Raw genomic sequence first — 21680 nt, forward strand, 5'->3', positions numbered from 1 at the left:
AAGGGGTAAGCCATTTAGGACCGAGATGAGGAGAAACTTCTTCACCCAGAGAGTGGTGAACCTGTGGAATTCTCTACCACAGAAAGTAGTTGAGGCCAATTCACTAAATATATTCAAAAGAGAGTTAGATGAAGTCCTTACTACTCGGGGGATCAAAGGTTATGGCGAGAAAGCAGGAAGGGGGTACTGAAGTTTCATGTTCAGCCATGAACTCATTGAATGGCGGTGCAGGCTAGAAGGGCTGAATGGCCTGCTCCTGCACCTATTTTCTATGTTTCTATGTTTCTATTAGATATATTCAAAAGGGAGTGAGATGTGGCCCTTACGGCTAAAAGGATCAAGGGGTATGGAGAGAAGGCAGGAATGGGGTACAGAGGTGAATGATCAGCCATGATCATATTGAATGGTGGTGCAGGCTCGAAGGGCTGAATGGCCTACTCCTGCACCTATTTTCTATGTTTCTATGTCTTGTGAACATCACGTGACTGGCTAAGCCACTCACAATGCAACACCTCTACAAACCTGTGAGCATGCTCATGGTACATACATTACAGCCAAAGATTCAGTGGGCAAATGTGTCACTGGTTACAGTACTGAGACTTCCCGATCAAGATCCGTGTTCAATCTCCAGTGTGAGCGGAGTTAGCTGATGTACAGGGCGCCGCAAGGTATCCTCGGCTTTGGAACGGGGGAAAATATTCAGACACAGCTCCTCCTTCTGATCACTGGCCAATAACCCCAGATACAGAATGGCCTTGCACGGTTACATGTGTTTGCAGAAATGGACTAGGTTGCGATGCTGCCTATGGTCAATCTGCCTCTACAAGTTGCTGTTTAGATTTTATTTTATTTCAGATTAGATAGAGAGATAGACAGAGAGATAGACAGAGAGAGAGATGGATAGAATCATAGAAATTTACAGCACGGAAGGAGGCCATTCGGCCCATCGTGTCCATGCCGGCCAACAAGAGGCTACCCAGCCTAATCCCACTTTCCAGCTCTCGATCCATAGCTCTGTAGGTTACGGCACTTCAGGTGCACATCCAAGTACTTTTTAAATGTGGTGAGGGTTTCTGCCTCTACCACCCTTTCAGGCAGTGAGTTCCAGACCCCCACCACCCTCTGGGTGAAGAAATTTCCCCTCAAATCCCCTCTAAACCTTCTATCAATTACTTTAAATTTATGCCCCCTAGTTGTTGACCCCTCTGCTAAGGGAAATAGGTCCATACTATCCACTATATCGAGGCCCCTCATAATTTTATACACCTCAATGAGGTCTCCCCTCAGCCTCCTCTGTTCCAAGGAAAACAACCCCAGCCTATCCAATCTGTCCTCATAGATAAGATTCTCCACTCCCAGCAACATCTTTGTAAATCTCCTCTATAGCCTCTCCAGTGCAATCACATCCTTCCTATAATGCGGTGACCAGAACTGCACGCAGTACTCCAGCTGTGGCCTAACCAGTGTTTTAACCCCCCTGCTCTTATATTCTATGCCTCAGCTAATAAAGGCAAGTATTCCGTATGCCTTCTTAACCATCTTATCTACCTGGCCTGCTACCTTCAGGGATCTGTGGACATGCACTCCCAGGTCCCTTTGTTCCTCTACACTTCCCAGTATCCTACCATTTAATGTGTATTCCCTTTCCTTGTTAGCCCCTCCCCAGATGCATTACCTCACACTTCTCCGGAGTGAATTCCATTTGCCACTGTTCTGCCCACCTGACCAGTTGATTGATATCTTCCTGCAGTCTGCAGCTTTCTTCTTCATTATCAACCACACGGCCGATTTTAGTATCATCTGCAAACTTCTTAATCATACCCCCTACATTCAAATCTAAATCATTGATGTATACCACAAAAAGCAAGGGACCCAGTACTGAGCCCTGCAGAACCCCACTGGAAGCATCCTTCCAGTCACAAAAACATCCATCAACCATTACCCTTTGCTTCCTGCCTCTGAGCCAATTTTGGATCCAACTTGCCACTTTGCCCTGGATCCCATGGGCTTTTACCTTCGTGACAGGTTTACCATGTGGGACCTTATCAAAAGCTTTGCTAAAATCCATATATACTACATCGTATGCACTGCCCTCATCGACCCTCCTGGTTAGCTCCTTGAAAAATTCAATCAAATTAGTCAGGCACGACCTTCCCTTAACAAATCCATGCTGACTGTCCTTGATTAATCCGTGTCTTTCTAAATGAAGATTTATCCTGTGCCTCAGGATTTTTTCCAATATTTTTCCCACTACTGAGGTTAGCCTGACTGGTCTGTAATTACTCGGTCTATCCCTTTCTCCCTTCTTAAAAATAGATACCACATTAGCAGTCCTCCAGTCCTCTGGCACCACACCTGTAACCAGAGAGGATTGGAAAATGATGGTCAGAGCCTCTGCTATTTCCTCTTTTGCTTCGCTTAACAGCCTGGGATACATTTCATCCGGGCCTGGGGACTTATCCACTTTCAAAGCTGCAAAATCCCTTAATACCTCCTCTCTCTCTTTTGTGAAAAACGACGCTAAGTATTCATTAAGAACTATATCCACATCTCCTGCCTTCACACGCAGATTACCCTCATGGTTTCTAATAGACACTACTATTTCTTTAGTTATTCTCTTGCTCTTAATATATTTATAAAATATATTGGATTTTACTTGCCAAGAATTTTTCATGCTCTCTGTTTGCTTTCCTAATATCCATTTTAATTTCACCCCTGGACTTTCTATACTCCTCTAGAGATTCTGAAGTATTTAGCCCTTGGTATCTGTCATAAGCCTCCCTTTTTTTCTTTATCCTACCATACCATTGATCGAGAGAGAGAGAGAGAGAGCGAGGGCGACAGAGAGAGAGAGAGAGAGAGAGAGCGACAGAGAGAGAGAGAGCGACAGAGAGAGAGAGAGAGCGACAGAGAGAGAGAGAGAGAGAGAGCGACAGAGAGAGAGAGAGAGAGAGAGCGACAGAGAGAGAGAGAGAGAGAGAGCGACAGAGAGAGAGAGAGAGAGAGAGCGACAAGAGAGAGAGAGAGAGAGCGACAGAGAGAGAGAGAGCGCGCGACAGAGAGAGAGAGAGCGCGCGACAGAGAGAGAGAGCGCGCGACAGAGAGAGAGAGAGCGCGCGACAGAGAGAGAGAGAGCGCGCGACAGAGAGAGAGAGAGCGCGCGACAGAGAGAGAGAGCGCGCGCGACAGAGAGAGAGAGAGCGCGCGACAGAGAGAGAGAGAGCGCGCGACAGAGAGAGAGAGCGCGCGACAGGAGAGAGAGAGCGCGCGACAGAGAGAGAGAGCGCGCGACAGAGAGAGAGCGCGCGCGGCAGAGAGAGAGAGCGCGCGGCAGAGAGAGAGCGCGCGGCAGAGAGAGAGAGCGCGGCGGCAGAGAGAGAGAGCGCGCGCGCAGAGAGAGAGAGCGCGCGAAGAGAGAGAGAGCGCGCGGAGAGAGAGAGAGCGCGCGACAGAGAGAGAGAGCGCGCGACAGAGAGAGAGAGCGCGACAAGAGAGAGAGAGCGCGCGACAGAGAGAGAGAGAGCGCGCGACAGAGAGAGAGAGAGCGCGCGACAGAGAGAGAGAGAGCGCGCGACAGAGAGAGAGAGAGCGCGCGACAGAGAGAGAGAGAGCGCGCGACAGAGAGAGAGAGAGCGCGCGACAGAGAGAGAGAGCGCGCGACAGAGAGAGAGCGCGCGACAGAGAGAGAGCGCGCGCGACAGAGAGAGAGCGCGCGCGACAGAGAGAGAGCGCGCGCGACAGAGAGAGAGCGCGCGCGACAGAGAGAGAGCGCGCGCGACAGAGAGAGAGCGCGCGCGACAGAGAGAGAGCGCGCGCGACAGAGAGAGAGCGCGCGCGACAGAGAGAGAGCGCGCGCGACAGAGAGAGAGCGCGCGCGACAGAGAGAGAGCGCGCGCGACAGAGAGAGAGCGCGCGCGACAGAGAGAGAGCGCGCGCGACAGAGAGAGAGCGCGCGCGACAGAGAGAGAGCGCGCGCGACAGAGAGAGAGCGCGCGCGACAGAGAGAGAGCGCGCGCGACAGAGAGAGAGCGCGCGCGACAGAGACAAGAGAGAGCGCGCGCGACAGAGAGAGAGCGCGCGCGACAGAGAGAGAGCGCGCGCGACAGAGAGAGAGCGCGCGCGACAGAGAGAGAGCGCGCGCGACAGAGAGAGAGCGCGCGCGACAGAGAGAGAGCGCGCGCGACAGAGAGAGAGCGCGCGCGACAGAGAGAGAGCGCGCGCGACAGAGAGAGAGCGCGCGCGACAGAGAGAGAGCGCGCGCGACAGAGAGAGACGCGCGCGGACAGAGAGAGAGCGCGCGACAGAGAGAGAGCGCGCGACAGAGAGAGCGCGCGGAGCGCGCGACAGAGAGAGAGCGCGCGCGACAGAGAGAGAGCGCGCGACAGAGAGAGAGCGCGCGCGGACAGAGAGAGAGAGCGCGCGACAGAGAGAGAGAGCGCGCGACAGAGAGAGAGAGCGCGCGACAGAGAGAGAGAGCGCGCGACAGAGAGAGAGCGCGCGACAGAGAGAGAGAGCGCGCGACAGAGAGAGAGAGCGCGCGACAGAGAGAGAGAGCGCGCGACAGAGAGAGAGAGCGCGCGACAGAGAGAGAGAGCGCGCGACAGAGGAGAGAGCGCGCGACAGAGAGAGAGAGCGCGCGACAGAGAGAGAGAGCGCGCGACAGAGAGAGAGAGGCGCGCGACAGAGAGAGAGCGCGCGCGACAGAGAGAGAGCGCGCGCGACAGAGAGAGAGCGCGCGCGACAGAGAGAGCGCGCGCGACAGAGAGAGAGCGCGCGCGACAGAGAGAGAGCGCGCGCGACAGAGAGAGAGCGCGCGCGACAGAGAGAGAGCGCGCGCGACAGAGAGAGAGCGCGCGCGACAGAGAGAGAGCGCGCGCGACAGAGAGAGAGCGCGCGCGACAGAGAGAGAGCGCGCGCGACAGAGAGAGAGCGCGCGCGACAGAGAGAGAGCGCGCGCGACAGAGAGAGAGCGCGCGCGACAGAGAGAGAGCGCGCGCGACAGAGAGAGAGCGCGCGCGACAGAGAGAGAGCGCGCGCGACAGAGAGAGAGCGCGCGCGACAGAGAGAGAGCGCGCGCGACAGAGAGAGAGCGCGCGCGACAGAGAGAGAGCGCGCGCGACAGAGAGAGAGCGCGCGACAGAGAGAGAGCGCGCGACAGAGAGAGAGCGCGCGACAGAGAGAGCGCGCGCGACAGAGAGAGCGCGCGCGTACAGAGAGAGAGCGCGCGCGACAGAGAGAGAGAGCGCGCGACAGAGAGAGAGAGCGCGCGACAGAGAGAGAGAGCGCGCGACAGAGAGAGAGAGCGCGCGACAGAGAGAGAGAGCGCGCGACAGAGAGAGAGAGCGCGCGACAGAGAGAGAGAGCGCGCGACAGAGAGAGAGAGCGCGCGACAGAGAGAGAGAGCGCGCGACAGAGAGAGAGAGCGCGCGACAGAGAGAGAGAGCGCGCGACAGAGAGAGAGAGAGCGCGCGACAGAGAGAGTGAGAGCGCGCGACAGAGAGAGAGCGCGCGCGACAGAGAGAGAGCGCGCGCGCGACAGAGAGAGAGCGCGCGCGACAGAGAGAGAGAGAGCGCGACAGAGAGAGAGCGCGCGCGACAGAGAGAGAGCGCGCGCGACAGAGAGAGAGCGCGCGCGACAGAGAGAGAGCGCGCGCGACAGAGAGAGAGCGCGCGCGACAGAGAGAGAGCGCGCGCGACAGAGAGAGAGCGCGCGCGACAGAGAGAGAGCGCGCGCGACAGAGAGAGAGCGCGCGCGACAGAGAGAGAGCGCGCGCGACAGAGAGAGAGCGCGCGCGACAGAGAGAGAGCGCGCGCGACAGAGAGAGAGCGCGCGCGACAGAGAGAGAGCGCGCGCGACAGAGAGAGAGCGCGCGCGACAGAGAGAGAGCGCGCGCGACAGAGAGAGAGCGCGCGCGACAGAGAGAGAGCGCGCGCGACAGAGAGAGAGCGCGCGCGACAGAGAGAGAGCGCGCGCGACAGAGAGAGAGCGCGCGCGACAGAGAGAGAGCGCGCGCGACAGAGAGGGAGAGCGCGACAGAGAGAGAGCGAGCGCGACAGAGAGAGAGAGAGCGCGACAGAGAGCGACAGTGCGAGCGACAAAGCAAGAGAACGAGAGAGTGAGAGCGCGAGAGACAGTGAGAGGGCGAGGGCGAGAGGGGGTGATGGGGTGAGGGGGCGAGGGAACATAAGAATTAGGAACAGGAGTAGGCCATCTAGCCCCTCGAGCCTGCTCCTCCATTCAACAAGATCATGGCTGATCTGGCCGTGGACTCAGATCCACTTACCCGCCCGCTCCCCGTAACCCTTAATTCCCTTATTGGTTAAAAATCTATCTATCTGTGACTTGAATACATTCAATGAGCTAGCCTCAACTGCTTCCTTGGGCAGAGAATTCCACAGATTCACAACCCTCTGGGAGAAGAAATTCCTTCTCAACTCGGTTTTAAATTGACACCCCCGGATTTTGAGGCTGTACCCCCTAGTTCTAGTCTCCCCGACCAGTGGAAACAACCGAGAGGGCGAGAGAGACAGCGAGAGAGAGAGAGAGAGAGACAGAGAGCGAGAGCGAGACAGAGCCACAGAGAGCGAGAGAGAGAGACACGGAGAGACAGTGAGAGAGACACAGAAAGATAGAGAGCGAGAGAGAGCGAGAGAGAGAGAGAGAGACGAGAGAGAATCAGCTCGGTATTGAGGGAGGTTGCTGACTATTTCAGATGTTGGTGCTCCTCCGGTTGGGTTAATCGATCAGCTGAGTGTGTGGTTACTGCCCTCTGGTTGACTGGAGGTCATACGGACATGTTGCTTTGATTTTTTTTGCAACGATCTCCTTGAAACGGCCACCGTCATTATTCCCCCATCAATTGCGGAGATGTTTTGAACAGTGCGGGCCCGGAACATTGGGCAGTGATCATCGAGGGTGCATTCAGCAGCTGCCTCACTCAGTGCCAATTGCCCCCAGGAGGCCCAGCTCGTGAAGGCAGAGCAAGGCTGCACTCTCGCTACTAATGACTGAAATGAATAATTACTGAGAGAAAGTTTCCACAGACAGTTCTCGGACTGCTTGCTGAAATCCGTGCTGCTTTCTCTGAACCAGCACTGCTCGGCTTTTTTCCAGCATTCATTCATGACTTATTTTGCCACTCAGAAATGAATCTTTTGGTACCAACTTATCATAATATTTCAGTCCAGATAAAGACAAGATAAAAGTCAACCGTAATCAACGAATTGTTCTTCTGTCTTCGGTTAAACTGAAGACACAATACTGGGGAAGGTTTTATACTTTCACAGCCAGTACCAATGTTCAGCTTCCTTACGTCAGGAATAGTAAAAGTTAGATTTAGTATTCTGATACAGGATACTTTATTCATCATAGTAAATGGGATCAGACTAGAATTTGACATTTCTGCAGTGAATGCATTATTTGTCCTGTAAACATTGCAGAATTATTGCAAAACAATTGTGAAGTTCCAATGCTTCTTGAAACGTTGTAAGGTTAGCGTGCTGTGCAGCACTGGGGGGTGCGGGGGTGGAGAAGGGGTGAGGTAGGAGTGTGAAAACTACAGATTGGCTTGGGAACCTTGCACCGATAGAAAACCATCCCAATCCGTGCACCTCTGTTAGAATCCAGCACAGACAGACAAAATGGAAACTTTTTCTGTCTGGTAGCTGCGGGGGGCCAAATAATGACTTTTAACCATCCCCACTCAGCATGAGAAGTGGGAAAGTCAGCTCATTAGGATAGTGCGGGATAACAATGGATTATGAGCACAGTCTAATATCTTGTTTATATTGCAGAGCAACTGTCAGTGCCTGCATACAGCAACTCAAACTATCTCCTTTATAGCATGGGGTAGACTTATTCACAATGTGGGGGATAGAGCAGACCGTCACTCCCCTGCCTGGGCTCCATGCTCAGGATTGAAGTGGTGCCCGGCATCTCTCGGGAATGTCTCGCTCCTTTATAAGGGTTGTAGCAGTAAAAGAAAATCTCTGATCCAAATCGAACACGTGCAGCATTTTGTACCTGTCATTTTAGATAGAGAGCGAGAATCAGCTCGGTATTGAGGGAGGTTGCTGACTATTTCAGATGTTGGTGCTCCTACGGTTGGGTTAATCTATCAGCTGTAACCTTAATAAACCTTGTTTAGCACAAAGCTGAAGGTCTGGTTACTGCCCTCTGTTCTACTGGAGACCATGTGGTCTTTGAAGAAATAATCTCCTTGAACCAGCTAGTGTCATTATTTCACCATCGTTTGCTGTGGTGCTTTCAACAATCTCTCGCTATCTCTCTATCTCTATAGAATCATAGAATGGTTACAGCACAGAAGGAGGCCATTTGGCCCATCTGTCTATCGCAGCCTAGCCCATTTCTGCAAATACATGCAGCCATGCAAGGCCATTCTGTATCTGGGGTTATTGGCAAGTGATGTAGAGGAAGAATATTTTCGCCCATTCCTAAGCCGAGGTGCCCGTGATATCAGCTAATTCAGCTCACACTGGAGATTGAACACGGATCTTGATCTGGAAGTCTCAGTACCATTTTTATCTAAACTCTTATTTTTCAGCCTCTGATTTCAAGCCCAGTTACAATTTGAGCTTCTCCAAATATGTTTTCTCATTCTCAACACAAGAAACCAGCTCCTGCAGGCAAGCCCGACTCTCTCTGCACTGAAATAGCACCTCATGTGCAAAGTATTCAGGGATACCCACCCTGGGGAATCATTGGTTCCTGCATTACACACAGGGATTTGCAGCACCTGCTCCCATCACTTCAGAAAACAATAAATATCATGCGTAGCAAATATTCTGATCGCAAACTAAACTACCGATCAGAGTCATTCGCAGGCAATCATTCTAATAAAAGAACACAGCTTTGAACTAATTCATGAGTGGGCCTGACGAAAAAAACAGCTGATTTCCTTTCAAACTCACAAATGGTAGATAATTTATTCTTGGAAAAGGAGCAGCTTCCCCAACCCAACTGGTTACGGGCTTTCTTGGAATGACTGTCGGTATTGCTACCTGTGGAGTCACGTCTTGCCTCAAGGTCTGCGTGGGTAGCTCTAAACTGTAACTCTCCGCTGTCTGATCCCGACTCTCAAACTCCTTTGAAGTACTGTCTAACCTTTGTGCAGACAAAGTGCAAAACAGGGGCCTTTCAGTCCAACAAGTACCACAACACATAGGGCTCAATTTTTCACAGTGAACTGCGCCGTTTTTTTGGAGCAGGCTGTTTTTTTTTTGGTCTAAGTTAAAAATCCCCAGTTTCCACAATCAGTTTGCACCAGGGTAACTCAGTTAGTTACAATTCTTTTTTGGTAATTTTTTTTTGAGCCAAAGGGGACATAACCTGCCACCTGTGCCAATTCTGGCCATTTAGGAAAGTTTGGCCAGCTCATAGAAACAGAAAATAGGTGCAGAGTAGGCCATTCAGCCCTTCGAGCCTGCACCACCATTCAAGATCATGGCTGATCATTCCCTCAGTACCCATTTCTTGCTTTCTCTCAATACCCCTGGATCCCTTTAGCCATAAGAGCCAGATCTAACTCCCTCTTGAATATGTCCAATGAACTGGCATCAGCAACTCTTTGCGGCAGGGAGTTCCACAGGGTAACAACTCTCTGAGTAAAGAAGTTTCTCCTCATCTCAGTGTTAAATGGCCTACCCCTTATCCAAAGACTGTGTCCCCTGGTTCTGGACTTCCCCAACATTGGGAACATTCTTCCCGCATCTAATCTGTCCAGTCCCGACAGAAACTTATCTGTTTCTATGAGATCCCCTCTCATCCTTCTAAACTCCAGTGTATAAAGGCCCAGTTGATCCAGTCTCTCTTCATATGTCAGACCAGCCATCCTGGGAATCAGTCTGGTGAATCTTCGCTGCACTCCCTCAATAGCAAGAACGTCCTTCCTCAGATTAGGAGACCAAAACTGAACACAATATTCCAGGTGAGGTCTCACTAAGGCCCTGTATAACTGCAGTAAGACCTCTCTGTTCCTATACTCAAATCCCCGAGCTATGAAGGCAAACTTACCATTTGCCTTCTTCACCGCCTGCTGTACCTGCATGCCAGCTTTCAATGACTGATGAACCATGACACCCAGGTCTCATTGCACCTCCCCTTTTCCTAATCTGCCGCCATTCAGATAATATTCTGCCTTTGTGTTTTTGACCCCAAAGTGGATAACCTCACATTTATCCACATTATACTGCATCTGCCATGCATTTGCCCACTCACCTAACCTGTCCAAGTCACCCTGCAGCCTCTTAGTGTCCTCCTCACAGCTCACACCGCCACCCAGTTTAGTGTCATCTGCAAACTTGGAGATATTACATTCAATTCCTTCATCTAAATCATTAATGTATATAATAAAGAGCTGGGCTCCCAGCACTGAGCCCTGCGGCACTCCACTAGTCACTGCCTGCCATTCTGACCCGTTTATCCCGACTCTCTGCTTCCTGTCTGCCAACCAGTTCTCTATCCACGTCAGTACATATACCATGTGCCAAAGCACCCCAATACCATGTGCTTTGATTTTGTACATCAATTTCCTGTGTGGGACCTTGTCAAAAGCCTTTTGAAAGTCCAAATACACCACATCCACTGGTTCTCCCTTGTACACTCTACTAGTTACATCCTCAAAAAATTCCAGAAGATTTGTCAAGCATGATTTCCCTTTCATAAATCCATGCTGACTTGGACCGATCCTATCACTGCTTTCCAAATGTGCTGCTATTTTATCCTTAATGATTGATTCCAACATTTTTCCCACCACTGATGTCAGGCTAACCGGTCTATAATTACCCGTTTTCTCTCTCGCTCCCTTTTTAAAAAGTGGTGTTAAATTAGCTACCCTCCAGTCCATAGGAACTGATCCAGAGTCAAAAGACTGTTTCAAAATGATCACCAATGCATCCACTATGTCTAGAGCCACTTCCTTAATTATTCTGGGATGCAGACTATCAGGCCCTGGGGATTTATCGGCCTTCAATCCCATCAATTTCCCCAACACAATTTCCCGCCTAATAAGTATATCCTTCAGTTCCTCCTTGCCACTAGATCCTCGATCCCCTAGTACTTCCGGAAGGTTATTTGTGTCTTCCTTCGTGAAGACAGAACCAAAGTATTTGTTCAATTGGTCTGCCATTTCTTTGTTCCCCATTATAAATTCACCTGAATCTGACTGCAAGGGACCTACGTTTGTCTTCACTAATTTTTTTCTCTTCACATATCTATAGAAGCTTTTGCAGTCAGTTTTTATGTTCCTGGCAAGCTTCCTCTCGTACTCTATTTACCCCCTCTTAATTAAACCCTTTGTCCTCCTCTGCTGAATTCTAAATTTCTCCCAGTCCTCAGGTTTGCTGCTTTTTGTGGCCAATTTATATGCCTCTTCCTTGGATTTAACACTATCCCCAATTTCCCTTGTTAGCCACGGTTGAGCCACCTTCCTAGTTTTATTTTTACTCCAGACAGGGATGTACAATTGCTGAAGTTCATCCACATGATCTTTAAATGTTTGCCATTGCCTATCCACTGTCAACCCTTTAAGTATCATTTGCCAGTCTATTCTAGCCAATTCAAGCCTCAAACCATTGAAGTTACCTTTCCTTAATTTCAGGACCCTAGTTTCTGAATTAACTGCGTCACTCTCCATCTTAATAAAGAATTCTACCATGTTATGGTCACTCTTCCCCAAGGGGCCTCGCACAACAAGATTGCTAATTAGTCCTTTCTCATTACACATCAGCCAGTCTAGGATGGCCAGCTCTCTGGTTGGTTCCTCGACATATTGGTCTCGAAAACCATCCCTAATACACTCCAGGAAATCCTCCTCCACTGCATTGCTACCAGTTTGGTTAGCCCAATCTATATGTAGATTAAAGTCACCCATGATAACTGCTGTACCTTTATTGCACGCATTCCTAATTTCTTATTTGATGCTGTCCCCAACCTCACGACTCCTGTTTGGTGGTCTGTACACAACTCCCACCAGCGTTTTCTGCCCTTTGGTATTCCATAGCTCCACCCATACCGACTCCACATCATCCAAGCTAATGTCCTTCTTTACTATTGCATTAATTTCCTCTTTAACCAGCAATGCCACCCCGCCTCCTTTTCCTTTCTGTCTATCCTTCCTAAATGTCGAATACCCCTAGATGTTGAGTTCCCAGCCTTGGTCACCCTGGAGCCATGTCTCCGTGATGCCAATTACATCATATCCGTTAACTGCTGTCTGCGCAGTTAATTCGTCCACCTTATTCCGAATACTCCTCGCATTGAGGCAAAGAGCCTTCAGGCTTGTCTTTCTAACACACTTTGCCCCTTTAGACTTTTGCTGTAATGTGGTCCTTTTTGCTTTTTGCCTTCGGTTTCTCTGCCCTCCACTTTTACTTTTCCTCTTTCTATCTTTTACTTCTACCCCCATTCTATTTCCCTCTGTCTCCCTGAATAGGTTCCCATCCCCCTGCCATGTTAGTTTAACTCCTCCCCAACAGCACTAACAAACACTCCCCCTGGGACATTGGTTCTGGTCCTGCCCAGGTGCAGACCGTCTGGTTTGTACTGGTCCCACCTCCCCCAGAACTGGTTCCAATGTCCCAGGAATTTGAACCCCTCCCTTATGCACCACTCCTCAAGTCACATATTCATCTGAGCTATCCTGCGATTCCTACTCTGACTAGCACGTAGCACTGGTAGCAATCCTGAGATTACTACTTTTGAGGTCCTACTTTTTAATTTAGTTCCTAAATTCGTCTCATAGGACCTCATCCTGTTTTTACCTATATCGTTGGTACCTATATGCACCACGACAACTGGCTGTTCACCCTCCCTTTTCAAAATGTCCTGCACCCGCTCCGAGACATCCTTGACCCTTGCACCAGGGAGGCAACATACCATCCTGGAGTCTCGGTTGCAGCCGCAGAAACATCACTCTATTCCCCTTACAAGCTCAGAGTTACTCCAGTTCTTCTTAGGCCACCATATGTGGCCTCTGCAGAAAACCCTTTAGGAGAGTTAAAGATATCGGCGCAGGTAAGGCAATCGGGGCAGGTAAGGCAATCGGGGCAGGTAAGGCAATCGGGGCAGGTAAGGCAATCGGGGCAGGTAAGGCAATCGGGGCAGGTAAGGAAATCGGGGCAGGTAGGTGCAGCAGATGCCTGGACAGCAGCAGCAGGAAAGGTAAGAGAGAGGGGGAGAGAGAGAGGGGGAGAGAGAGAGAGGGGGAGAGAGAGAGAGGGGGAGAGAGAGAGAGGGGGAGAGAGAGAGGGGGAGAGAGAGGTGGAAGGGGATGTTTGGGGGTGGGGGGGTGGGGAAAGCCTTTCGGGTGTAGTTAGGTGTGGGAACTGGGAGCGAGGAGGCCATTTGGCCTGGGATAGGGGCGGAGTAGCAGACCGGCAAGCCCTTCGGCCTGGGCTAGGAGCAAGGAGCGATACTGGCAAGGCACTCGGGGCTGCAAGGGCGGGGGAGGGGTGTGGAGGAGCTGGTGCTGGAGCAGCCCAGGCAAGGGGCTCAGGGCGGACTAGGCAAGCAGACCAGTAAACCAGGGCTAGGGGCGGGGAGTGGGAACGGCTTTAATAATTGGAGTTAAGTTGCTGCAATATATTTGAATGTGTTTGTAAATTGATAAATTGATGCAATGTATTTTACTGTGTTGGAAGCTGGCTGTATGTTTCACTTTGCAGCCTCAGCTCACATTGTGTCCCTGGTTACCGTGGCCACCCGATCTTTTTGGCACCGATCAAGGCTCCACCCCCAAAACTAAAGGACAAGTTAGGCCGCGCCAAAATGAAAAAATCCAACGGGGAAACTTAGAACTTTTTTTGTTGGCGTACTTGGGCCCCAAAAAACAAGTGCAACTCTTCACGTACACCAAAAAAATGCTTTGGGGAAAATTGAGCCCATACTCACTGCATTCTGATGGCCAACTGTGGTCTCTGACAAGTGCTAGCTACACTTGCATCATGTTGAATATATAATGTTCTCGTTTGTTAGCCTCGAGATACACATTGGTGTTTCTAGCTCTTTGTTGTGACCTGTCTGGTGAAGGAATTGACATCATTGGCTCACCCTCCTTCGTACTCACATCATGCAAGAGCCAAATGATCAGACGCCATTTTCCCGCGATGCACTTACAGAAGTCATTTGAGGGTGGCACCTTTCTCGGAAGAACCCAGGGTGGAATTTCCGTGGGGGTTCTGCCAGTGTCTGTAACTCGGGCAGAAGATTGGCGTAAACTGCAGAGAGACGGCCAAGAAATGCAACACAGAAAGGAAATCAGAATTAGGAGCAGGAGTCGGCCATACACCCCTCGAGCCTGCTCCGCCATTCAGAAAGATCATGGCTGATCTGATCTTGGCCTCAACTCCACTTTCCTGCCTGTTCCCCATAATCCTAGACTCCCCTGCAGTTCAAGAATCTGTCGATCTCAGCCTGGAATATATTCAATGACCCAGCCTCCACAGCTCTCTGGGGCAGAGAATTCCACAGATTCACGACCCTCTGAAGAAATTCCTCCTCATCTCCGTCTTGAATGGGTGACCCTTTAATCCGTAAACTGCGAGCAAAAGTACCCACATTTGGTCACTCCATATAAAAAGCAGTTGTGTCCACAGATAGCTCGAGAACATGAAACTGCAGCCAATGGCCAGAGCATGTGAACGAGAGCCTGTGAGACTTTCCCTCTCCCGTTTTGTTGCTGCTCGAGAGGCTGGAGCAGCCGGAGAACAAGCAGCTGCACGGCCCGCCACCCCCCGACCCTCTGATCTGGTGGGATGCAAGTTTGATTTGCAATATTTACAATGGCAGAAAGGAGCTGACACAAGCAGATTTCTGAATTCTGGCCTAGTTCCTATTGGCTATGATAAATGAAGTATCAGAATGCTGAATCTAACCTGCACTGTAGCTGCCACAATGGAGTTTAACATTGGCAATGGCTGCAAAAGTATCAAATGTTCCCCAGTATTGTGGTCCCTCAATTTAATCAGTATAAAAGAAGGAAGACTTGCATTTATATAGCACCTTTCACGACCACCGGACGTCCCAATGTGCTTTACAGCCAATGAAGTACTTTTGGAGTGTAGTCACTGTTGTAATGTGGGAAACGCGGCAGCCAATTTGCGCACAGCAAGCTCCCACACACAGCAATGTGATAATGACCAGATAATCTGTTTTAGTGATGTTGATTGAGGGATAAATATTGGCCCCAGGACACCGGAGAGAACTTCCCTGCTCTTCTTCGAAATAGTGCCGTGGGATCTTTTACATCCACCTGAGAGAGCAGACGGGGCCTCGGTTTAACGTCTCATCCAAAAGACAGCACCTCTGACAGTGCGGCGCTCCCTCAGCACTGCACTGAACTGTCAACCTGGATCTTTATGAGCTTAAGTTCCTGAAGGTGGCTAGAATCTGACCAAAGTGATTCCAGCTTTAATTACTCTGCTGTCCTATGAGGAACCAGTTTCCATTGACAAAGCATGGATAGTTAGTGTGGGAGATGAATCTACTAACCTTTTTAATAATAGGTTCTGGTCAAAGAAATCTTAGACCTCACAGCAGGAAAGGCTTGTGAGCAGAATTGCTCCAGCATGCTTGCTATCCTGTTAAAGCAATAGATTTTGAACAGGGGAAAGTAGACATCTGTGGTGCGAAGATCACAAATCATGTCACTCATTATATTTGGATAAAAGCGTAGCCAGGGTCATATTGCTCTCATAATACAGAATCACAGCTTCAAAGTGTTGAGGCTCTCATTATACGCTATAAGCAAAGGGTTCACAGTCATTCACATGTATCAAATGTCCGTGCACACTACAGCTATAATTCCACACAAGTATTGGAACTGTTTAAAGAAGCTTTCAGATAAAACTCCATTTTACAGGGATGCTCATTTCATTTCCAACATTTATCTAAATAAACCTCTTTTTAATTCAACTATTTGCTCACATCAGGTTCATTCACAAACTTTCTGAACACTTTTCAGCGCTTTGCCAGATTTTACAGCATTCATATCGCGACATAAAATTACCAGAATATAAATTAAATGCAAGTTTTTAAACAGAGAAGGAATAATCCCTGACGACAGCCCGCAGAGACAGGAGTCCGTAGTTACACTTTGAGCTATCAATTTATTATTTTATATATTTTATGACATTATATTATTTTATGATTCTATGGGAGAGTGGGACTGGCTGAAGTGCTCTTGCAGAGAGCCGGCACAGGCTTGATGGGCCGAATGGCCTCCTTCTGTGCTGTAACCGTTCTATGATTCTATGTATTATAACTTGGCATGGCATGGAGCATAACGGGTCTGCAGTGGAATTTATGAAGCTTACTGTGTTGCAGAAAAACTCTGACACAACCAAACCATCTCTTTGAATAGGTGGCGAATGCTCCTCTGTGATAGAAACATAGAAAATAGGTGCAGGAGTAGGCTATTCGGCCCTTCGGGCCTGCACCTCCATTCAATAAGATCATGGCTGATCATTCACCTCAGTACCCCTTTCCCACTTTCTCTCAATACCCCTTGATCCCTTTAGCCATAAGGGCCACATCTAACTCCCTCTTGAATATATCTAACGAACTGGCATCAACAACTCTCTGCGGCAGGGAATTCCACAGGTTAACAACTCTCTGAGTGAAGAAGTTTCTCCTCATCTCAGTCCTAAATGGCTTACCCCTTATCCTTAGACTGTGACCCCTGGTTCTGGACTTCCCCAACATCAGGAACATTCTTCCTGCATCTAACCTGTCCAGTCCCGTCAGAATTGTATATGTTTCTGTGAGAACCCCTCTCATTCTTCTAAACTCCAGTGAATACAGGCCCAGTCGATCCAGTCTCTCCTCATATGTCAGTCCTGCCATCCCAGGAATCAGTCTGGTGAACCTTCGCTGCACTCCCTCAATAGCAAGAATGTCCTTCCTCAGATTAGGAGACCAAAACTGAACACAATATTCCAGGTGAGGCCTCACCAACGCCTTGTACAACTGCAGTAAAACCTCCCTGCTCCTATACTCAAATCACCTCGCTATGAAGGCCAACATACCATTTGCCTTCTTCACCACCTGCTGTACCTGCATGCCAACTTTCAATGAATGATGTACCATGACACCCAGGTGATTGGCCAACAGGAGGTGGAATTCCAGTTAGATGCGTCAGATGATGGAAGACTTTCCTTCCACCTAATGGTGAGGAGCACCATCCCATTAAAGTGAGGCCCTGCCAAAACGCACTCACAGACAAGGGAGCCAATTATGTGGCCCAAGCACTGACCTCTCTGTACAAAGTGATGTCAGTCCACTTGCGTAATTTACTGGCATTGCTTTCACATCTCAACACTTCGGGAGGGCAAGGGCTGCATTGTTGGGCACTGCTGGCTGTGATTGAGTGCAGGGACATGGGGCATGGAGAGCTTTGGACAAGGAGGCATCATGGGCAGGACATGGAGACCAGAGAGGCTCAATTTATCGACAATCTCTGTGATAGCTTCACCTTCAGCACCCAGAGTGCTCCAGCCACGTATAGGCGGGACTTGCTGCCTCCATGACCAATGTTACAGACAATGGGAACCCAGCAGTTTCTTGGCCTCAAGGAGATTGGAGAACAGATATTCCTGGTACAGGAACTCTCTATCCTTCTGTCTGCCAGTCAATGGGACGGCCGCATGAGGTTCAAACCCATCTCATTAAAGTTTTGAATTTGGCATTCGAGATTTGTAGCTTCCACTTGTGACACAGATGGTAGTGAGGATATCTGTGCTGAGTATTGATGCCCGTGCAAATCCTTGCCTTTTCACACAGCTCGGTATACGGAGACCCAATGCTGGCTGTGTTCTCCACGCAGCATAATTAGAAAGCTGTTAATTCTTGGTAAATATTTGGAACTTCTTTTCTTACACAAAAAACAGTCACAGCGAAAGTGTAAATAACATTTAGCTGCTGTTTTAGCCTGAGGAATCCTTGCTCCATTGCATTACCTTACATACCGAAGGGGTGATGTGGGTTTTTTTTACCTGTTAACACTGAAGCGAAAGGTTGCTGAGGGTCGAAGGGACATTTCAATCTTCCAGACTCAAGACTATGCAATTCCAGCTGAAACACAGGCTCCTGATAAAAAACACAGATTAGCTCTCAGAAACATGTTTTGAATGAATGAATCTCTTTGTATTAAGCATGTATCAGCTGTGTAAAATATCAACGCAGCACGGTGAAAATCCCTTTGAAGGGAGGTGATGGATGATGCTCATTCCATTTACTGCTTTACCCTGCCATGCACCACTTATAACAGTAGCTAAAATTACATTACCTCTGCCCGGGGTCCCAGCTCAATAAAGGCACATGTTGGGTGGAAGGCTCCAGTACCACAGACGTACGCGTGGGTCTTGTTATAGTTGTGAAGGACCCTGATGAAGTTCGCACACTCTCTCTATTCAGGAAACAGAAACCATCATTAGCACAGGCATGAAAGGAATTGCTTTCCCAAAGTGCCGTTGCCTGGTTCCTCTGATCATTGCTCCTCTGAGCACTGTGTCTACAAAACTCTCGTGCAGTTCCAGCCTCGCTGGGTCATGTAACCCTCCCTGCAAACGTCTGGGCACATTTCTTTGAGTCGCTGCAATTTTTCTTTTTTTTTTTTAATTAAAAAACAATCAAACACCAGTCACATCTCATGGAAAATTGCAAATATACCACATGCAACAGAGATAACATAAACCTGTGGCAGGAACGATAGTTCAATTTCACAGAGGTGCTCAAATTAGTGGGGAGGAGGTGTGACGAGATCATCGGGGGGACAAGGACACGTGGACTTTGCTCCCTCCTGCGCAGAGATTCCCGGGGCAAAGTACCAGAACCTATTGCCCAATGTGCTCACGCCCCATCCGTGCCCTCTATCCCCACAAGCTATATAACGGACGTCAGCATAATGTCAGGCGTTCGATAATGATGAGTGTGTACTGAAGTGTAAAGTTGTGGCTGTTGAACCTGGGGATGAAACAAGTCGAGTCAGGCAAAAGAAGCGTAGGAGATATGATCCTTGTTACTCGGATTTGGGATTCACTTTTGCTGGTTTTGAAGAAAATACTCAACCACAACCTACTGTTTCTTCAAAGGAGGGAGGCGTGCTTGGGACATGAATCCCCAGGGGTGGGGTTGGGATGGTGGGGAGAGAGAGGTGTCCAGTGAAAAGAGTTTGGGAACGTCTGGACTAGTGTGTGTTGCAATTGTTTGGTGGATAGGTGTTATTTTCAGCACGTTTCACCCACTCTGGAAGGCCATCTTTGGGAGGGATACAAAGAGCAGGTCACACAACGAGGGCTTGAAGCTCATCCAGACCTGCTCCAATGCCACAAGTTTGCCTTGTCTCAAGTCCCAGAGAAGGGGTCATGTGCAAAAAGGGACCAGGTGCAAAGGGGTGGAACTTTGGAACAACCCATAAGACCAGAAGAAATGGGAGCATGAGTCGGCCATTCGGCCCCTCGAGCCTGCTCCGCCATTCAATAAAATCATGGTTGATCTTCTACCTCAACTCCACTTTCCTGCACTATTCCTATATCCCGTAATATCCAATGGAGGAGGTGGTCGGGGTTCTAGCTGAAGAATGAAACGTTTTTCATAAACGATCACAATTTCACAGTTTCCATTTGGAAAGCAGCATTATGGGCCCACCTTGACATAGTGAGTGTGTCTGCATCCTGCAGGATTATTTTCTTGAGACGTAAGGTCAAAACTGGTGAGTGTTAATCCTCCTGCCCTGCTTTCACTTGGATTTCAGGACAGAAGGGCTGCAGGCCCCCGGAACTCCTCCCATTAGGGAAAGGATGGCAACCTGGAAGAATTGGATTCCAACCCAAATTCTAGCCCTTACTCCAAGCAGGCTAGGAATTCCGAGGCCTATTTCCCTTAGCAGAGAGGTCAATAATCAGGGGGCATAGATTTAAAGTAGTTGGTAGAAGGATTAGAGCGGAGTTGAGGAGAACTTCTTTCACCCAGAGGGTGGTGGGATTTGGAACTCACTGCCTGAAAGGGTGGTAGAGACAAAAACCCTCACCACATTTAAAAAGTATTTGGATGTGCACTTGAAGTGCCGTAACCTACAGGGCTACGGATCCAGAGCTGGAAAGTGGAATTAGGCTGGGTAGCTCTTTTTTGGCTGGCACAGAAACGATGGGCCAAATGGCCTCCTTCTGTGCTGTAAACTTCTATGATTCTATGATTTCTCCACCAATTCTTTTTTCTCCTACTCTGCTGAAGTCATCGACTCCATGCTGGGTTACAGTTCCACAAACCCTGAGCCACCTCTGCTGCCTTACCCAAGTGACCATTACTCATTTATTCAAGTTTGACCCTTCAGAGTGAGTGAATAGGCTGTTAAATCACAGAGTGTGTAGCATCATCATCAGCATAGGCAGTCCCGTGGAGTCGAGGAAGATTTGCTTCCGCTCAAAGTTCTCAGATGACTGAGGAGTCCAATGTGGGAATTACAGTCTCTGTCACAGGTGGGGCAGACAGTGGTTGAGGGAAAGGGAGGATGGAGAGTCTGGGTTGATGCACGCTCCTTCCCGCTGTCTGCGCTTGTTTTCTGCTTGTTCTCGGCGATGGGACTTCAGATGCTCAGCGCCCTCCCGGATGCTCTTCCTCCACTTTGGGTGGTCGTGGGCCAGGGTCTCCCAGGTGCCAGTGGGGATGCACTATCAAGGAGGCTTTGAGGGTGTCTTTGAAGTGTTTTCTCTGCCCACCTGGGGCTTGCTTACCGTGTCGAAGCTCCGCATAGAGCGCTTGCTTTGGGAGTCTCGTGTCGAGCATGTGGGCGATGTGACCCGCCCAATGGAGCTGGTCAGTGCTTCGATGCTGGGGATGTTGGCCTGAATGAAGACACTGACGTTGGTGCATCTATTCTGCCAATGGATTTGCAGAATCTTACGGAGGTAGCACTGGTGGTACTTCTCCAGTGTTTTGAGGTGTCTGCTGTATATAATCCACGTCTCTGAGCCATACAGGAGGGTGGGTATCACTACTGCTCTGTACACCATGAGCTTGGTGCCGGATGAGAGGTCCTGGTCTTCAAACACTCTGTTCCTCAGGCGACTGAAGACTGCACTGGAAGACTGAAGGCGATGTTGGACCTCATCGTCGATGTCTGCCCTTGCTAACAGTAGGCTCCCGAGGTATGGGAAATGTTCCACGTTGTCCGAGGCCTCGTCGTAAATTTTGATATTCGGGGTGCAGTGCTGTGTGGCGAGGGCAGGTTGGTAGAGGACCTTTGTCTTACGGATGTTTAGTGTGAGGGCTATGCTCTCGTACCACCCGGTGAAGGTGTTGACGATGGCTTGGAGTTCGGCCTCCGAGTGTGTGCAGACACAAGCATCATCCGCGTACTGTAGTTCAATGACAGAGGATGGGACGACCTTGTATCTGGCCTGGAGGCAGCGAAGGTTGAACAAATTCCCATTGGTTCTATAATTTAGCTCCACTCCAGCGGGGAGCTTGCTGAGGGTAAGATGAAGCATTGCAGCAAGGAAGATTGAGAAGAGTGTTGGTGTGATAACGCAGCCCTGCCTGACCCCGGTCCGGACATGGATTAAGTCAGTGGTGGATCCGTTGGTCAGGATCATGGTTTGCATGTCATCGTGGATGGTGACAAACTTTTGAGGGCAGCCGAAACAGAGGAGGATGCTCCATAATC

The 21680-nt window shown here is 49.6% G+C and overlaps 1 protein-coding gene across 3 annotated transcripts in view; it reads right to left on the minus strand.

Moving 5' to 3' along the window:
* Nucleotides 1–21680, minus strand: part of sema3d (sema domain, immunoglobulin domain (Ig), short basic domain, secreted, (semaphorin) 3D) — a 337849-nt gene that overhangs the window by 155449 nt on the left and 160720 nt on the right. For all 3 annotated transcript variants that reach the window (XM_070897059.1, XM_070897058.1, XM_070897060.1), the window contains 2 exons: nt 18303–18422; nt 18010–18103 (listed from right to left, as the gene is read on the minus strand). In XM_070897059.1, coding sequence (XP_070753160.1) covers nt 18010–18103; nt 18303–18422 — 214 coding nt within the window. The remainder of the gene's footprint in view (nt 1–18009; nt 18104–18302; nt 18423–21680) is intronic.

This window comes from Pristiophorus japonicus, chromosome 13 (assembly GCF_044704955.1).
Source record: "Pristiophorus japonicus isolate sPriJap1 chromosome 13, sPriJap1.hap1, whole genome shotgun sequence".
In the NCBI taxonomy this organism is placed as follows: Eukaryota; Metazoa; Chordata; class Chondrichthyes; family Pristiophoridae; genus Pristiophorus; species Pristiophorus japonicus.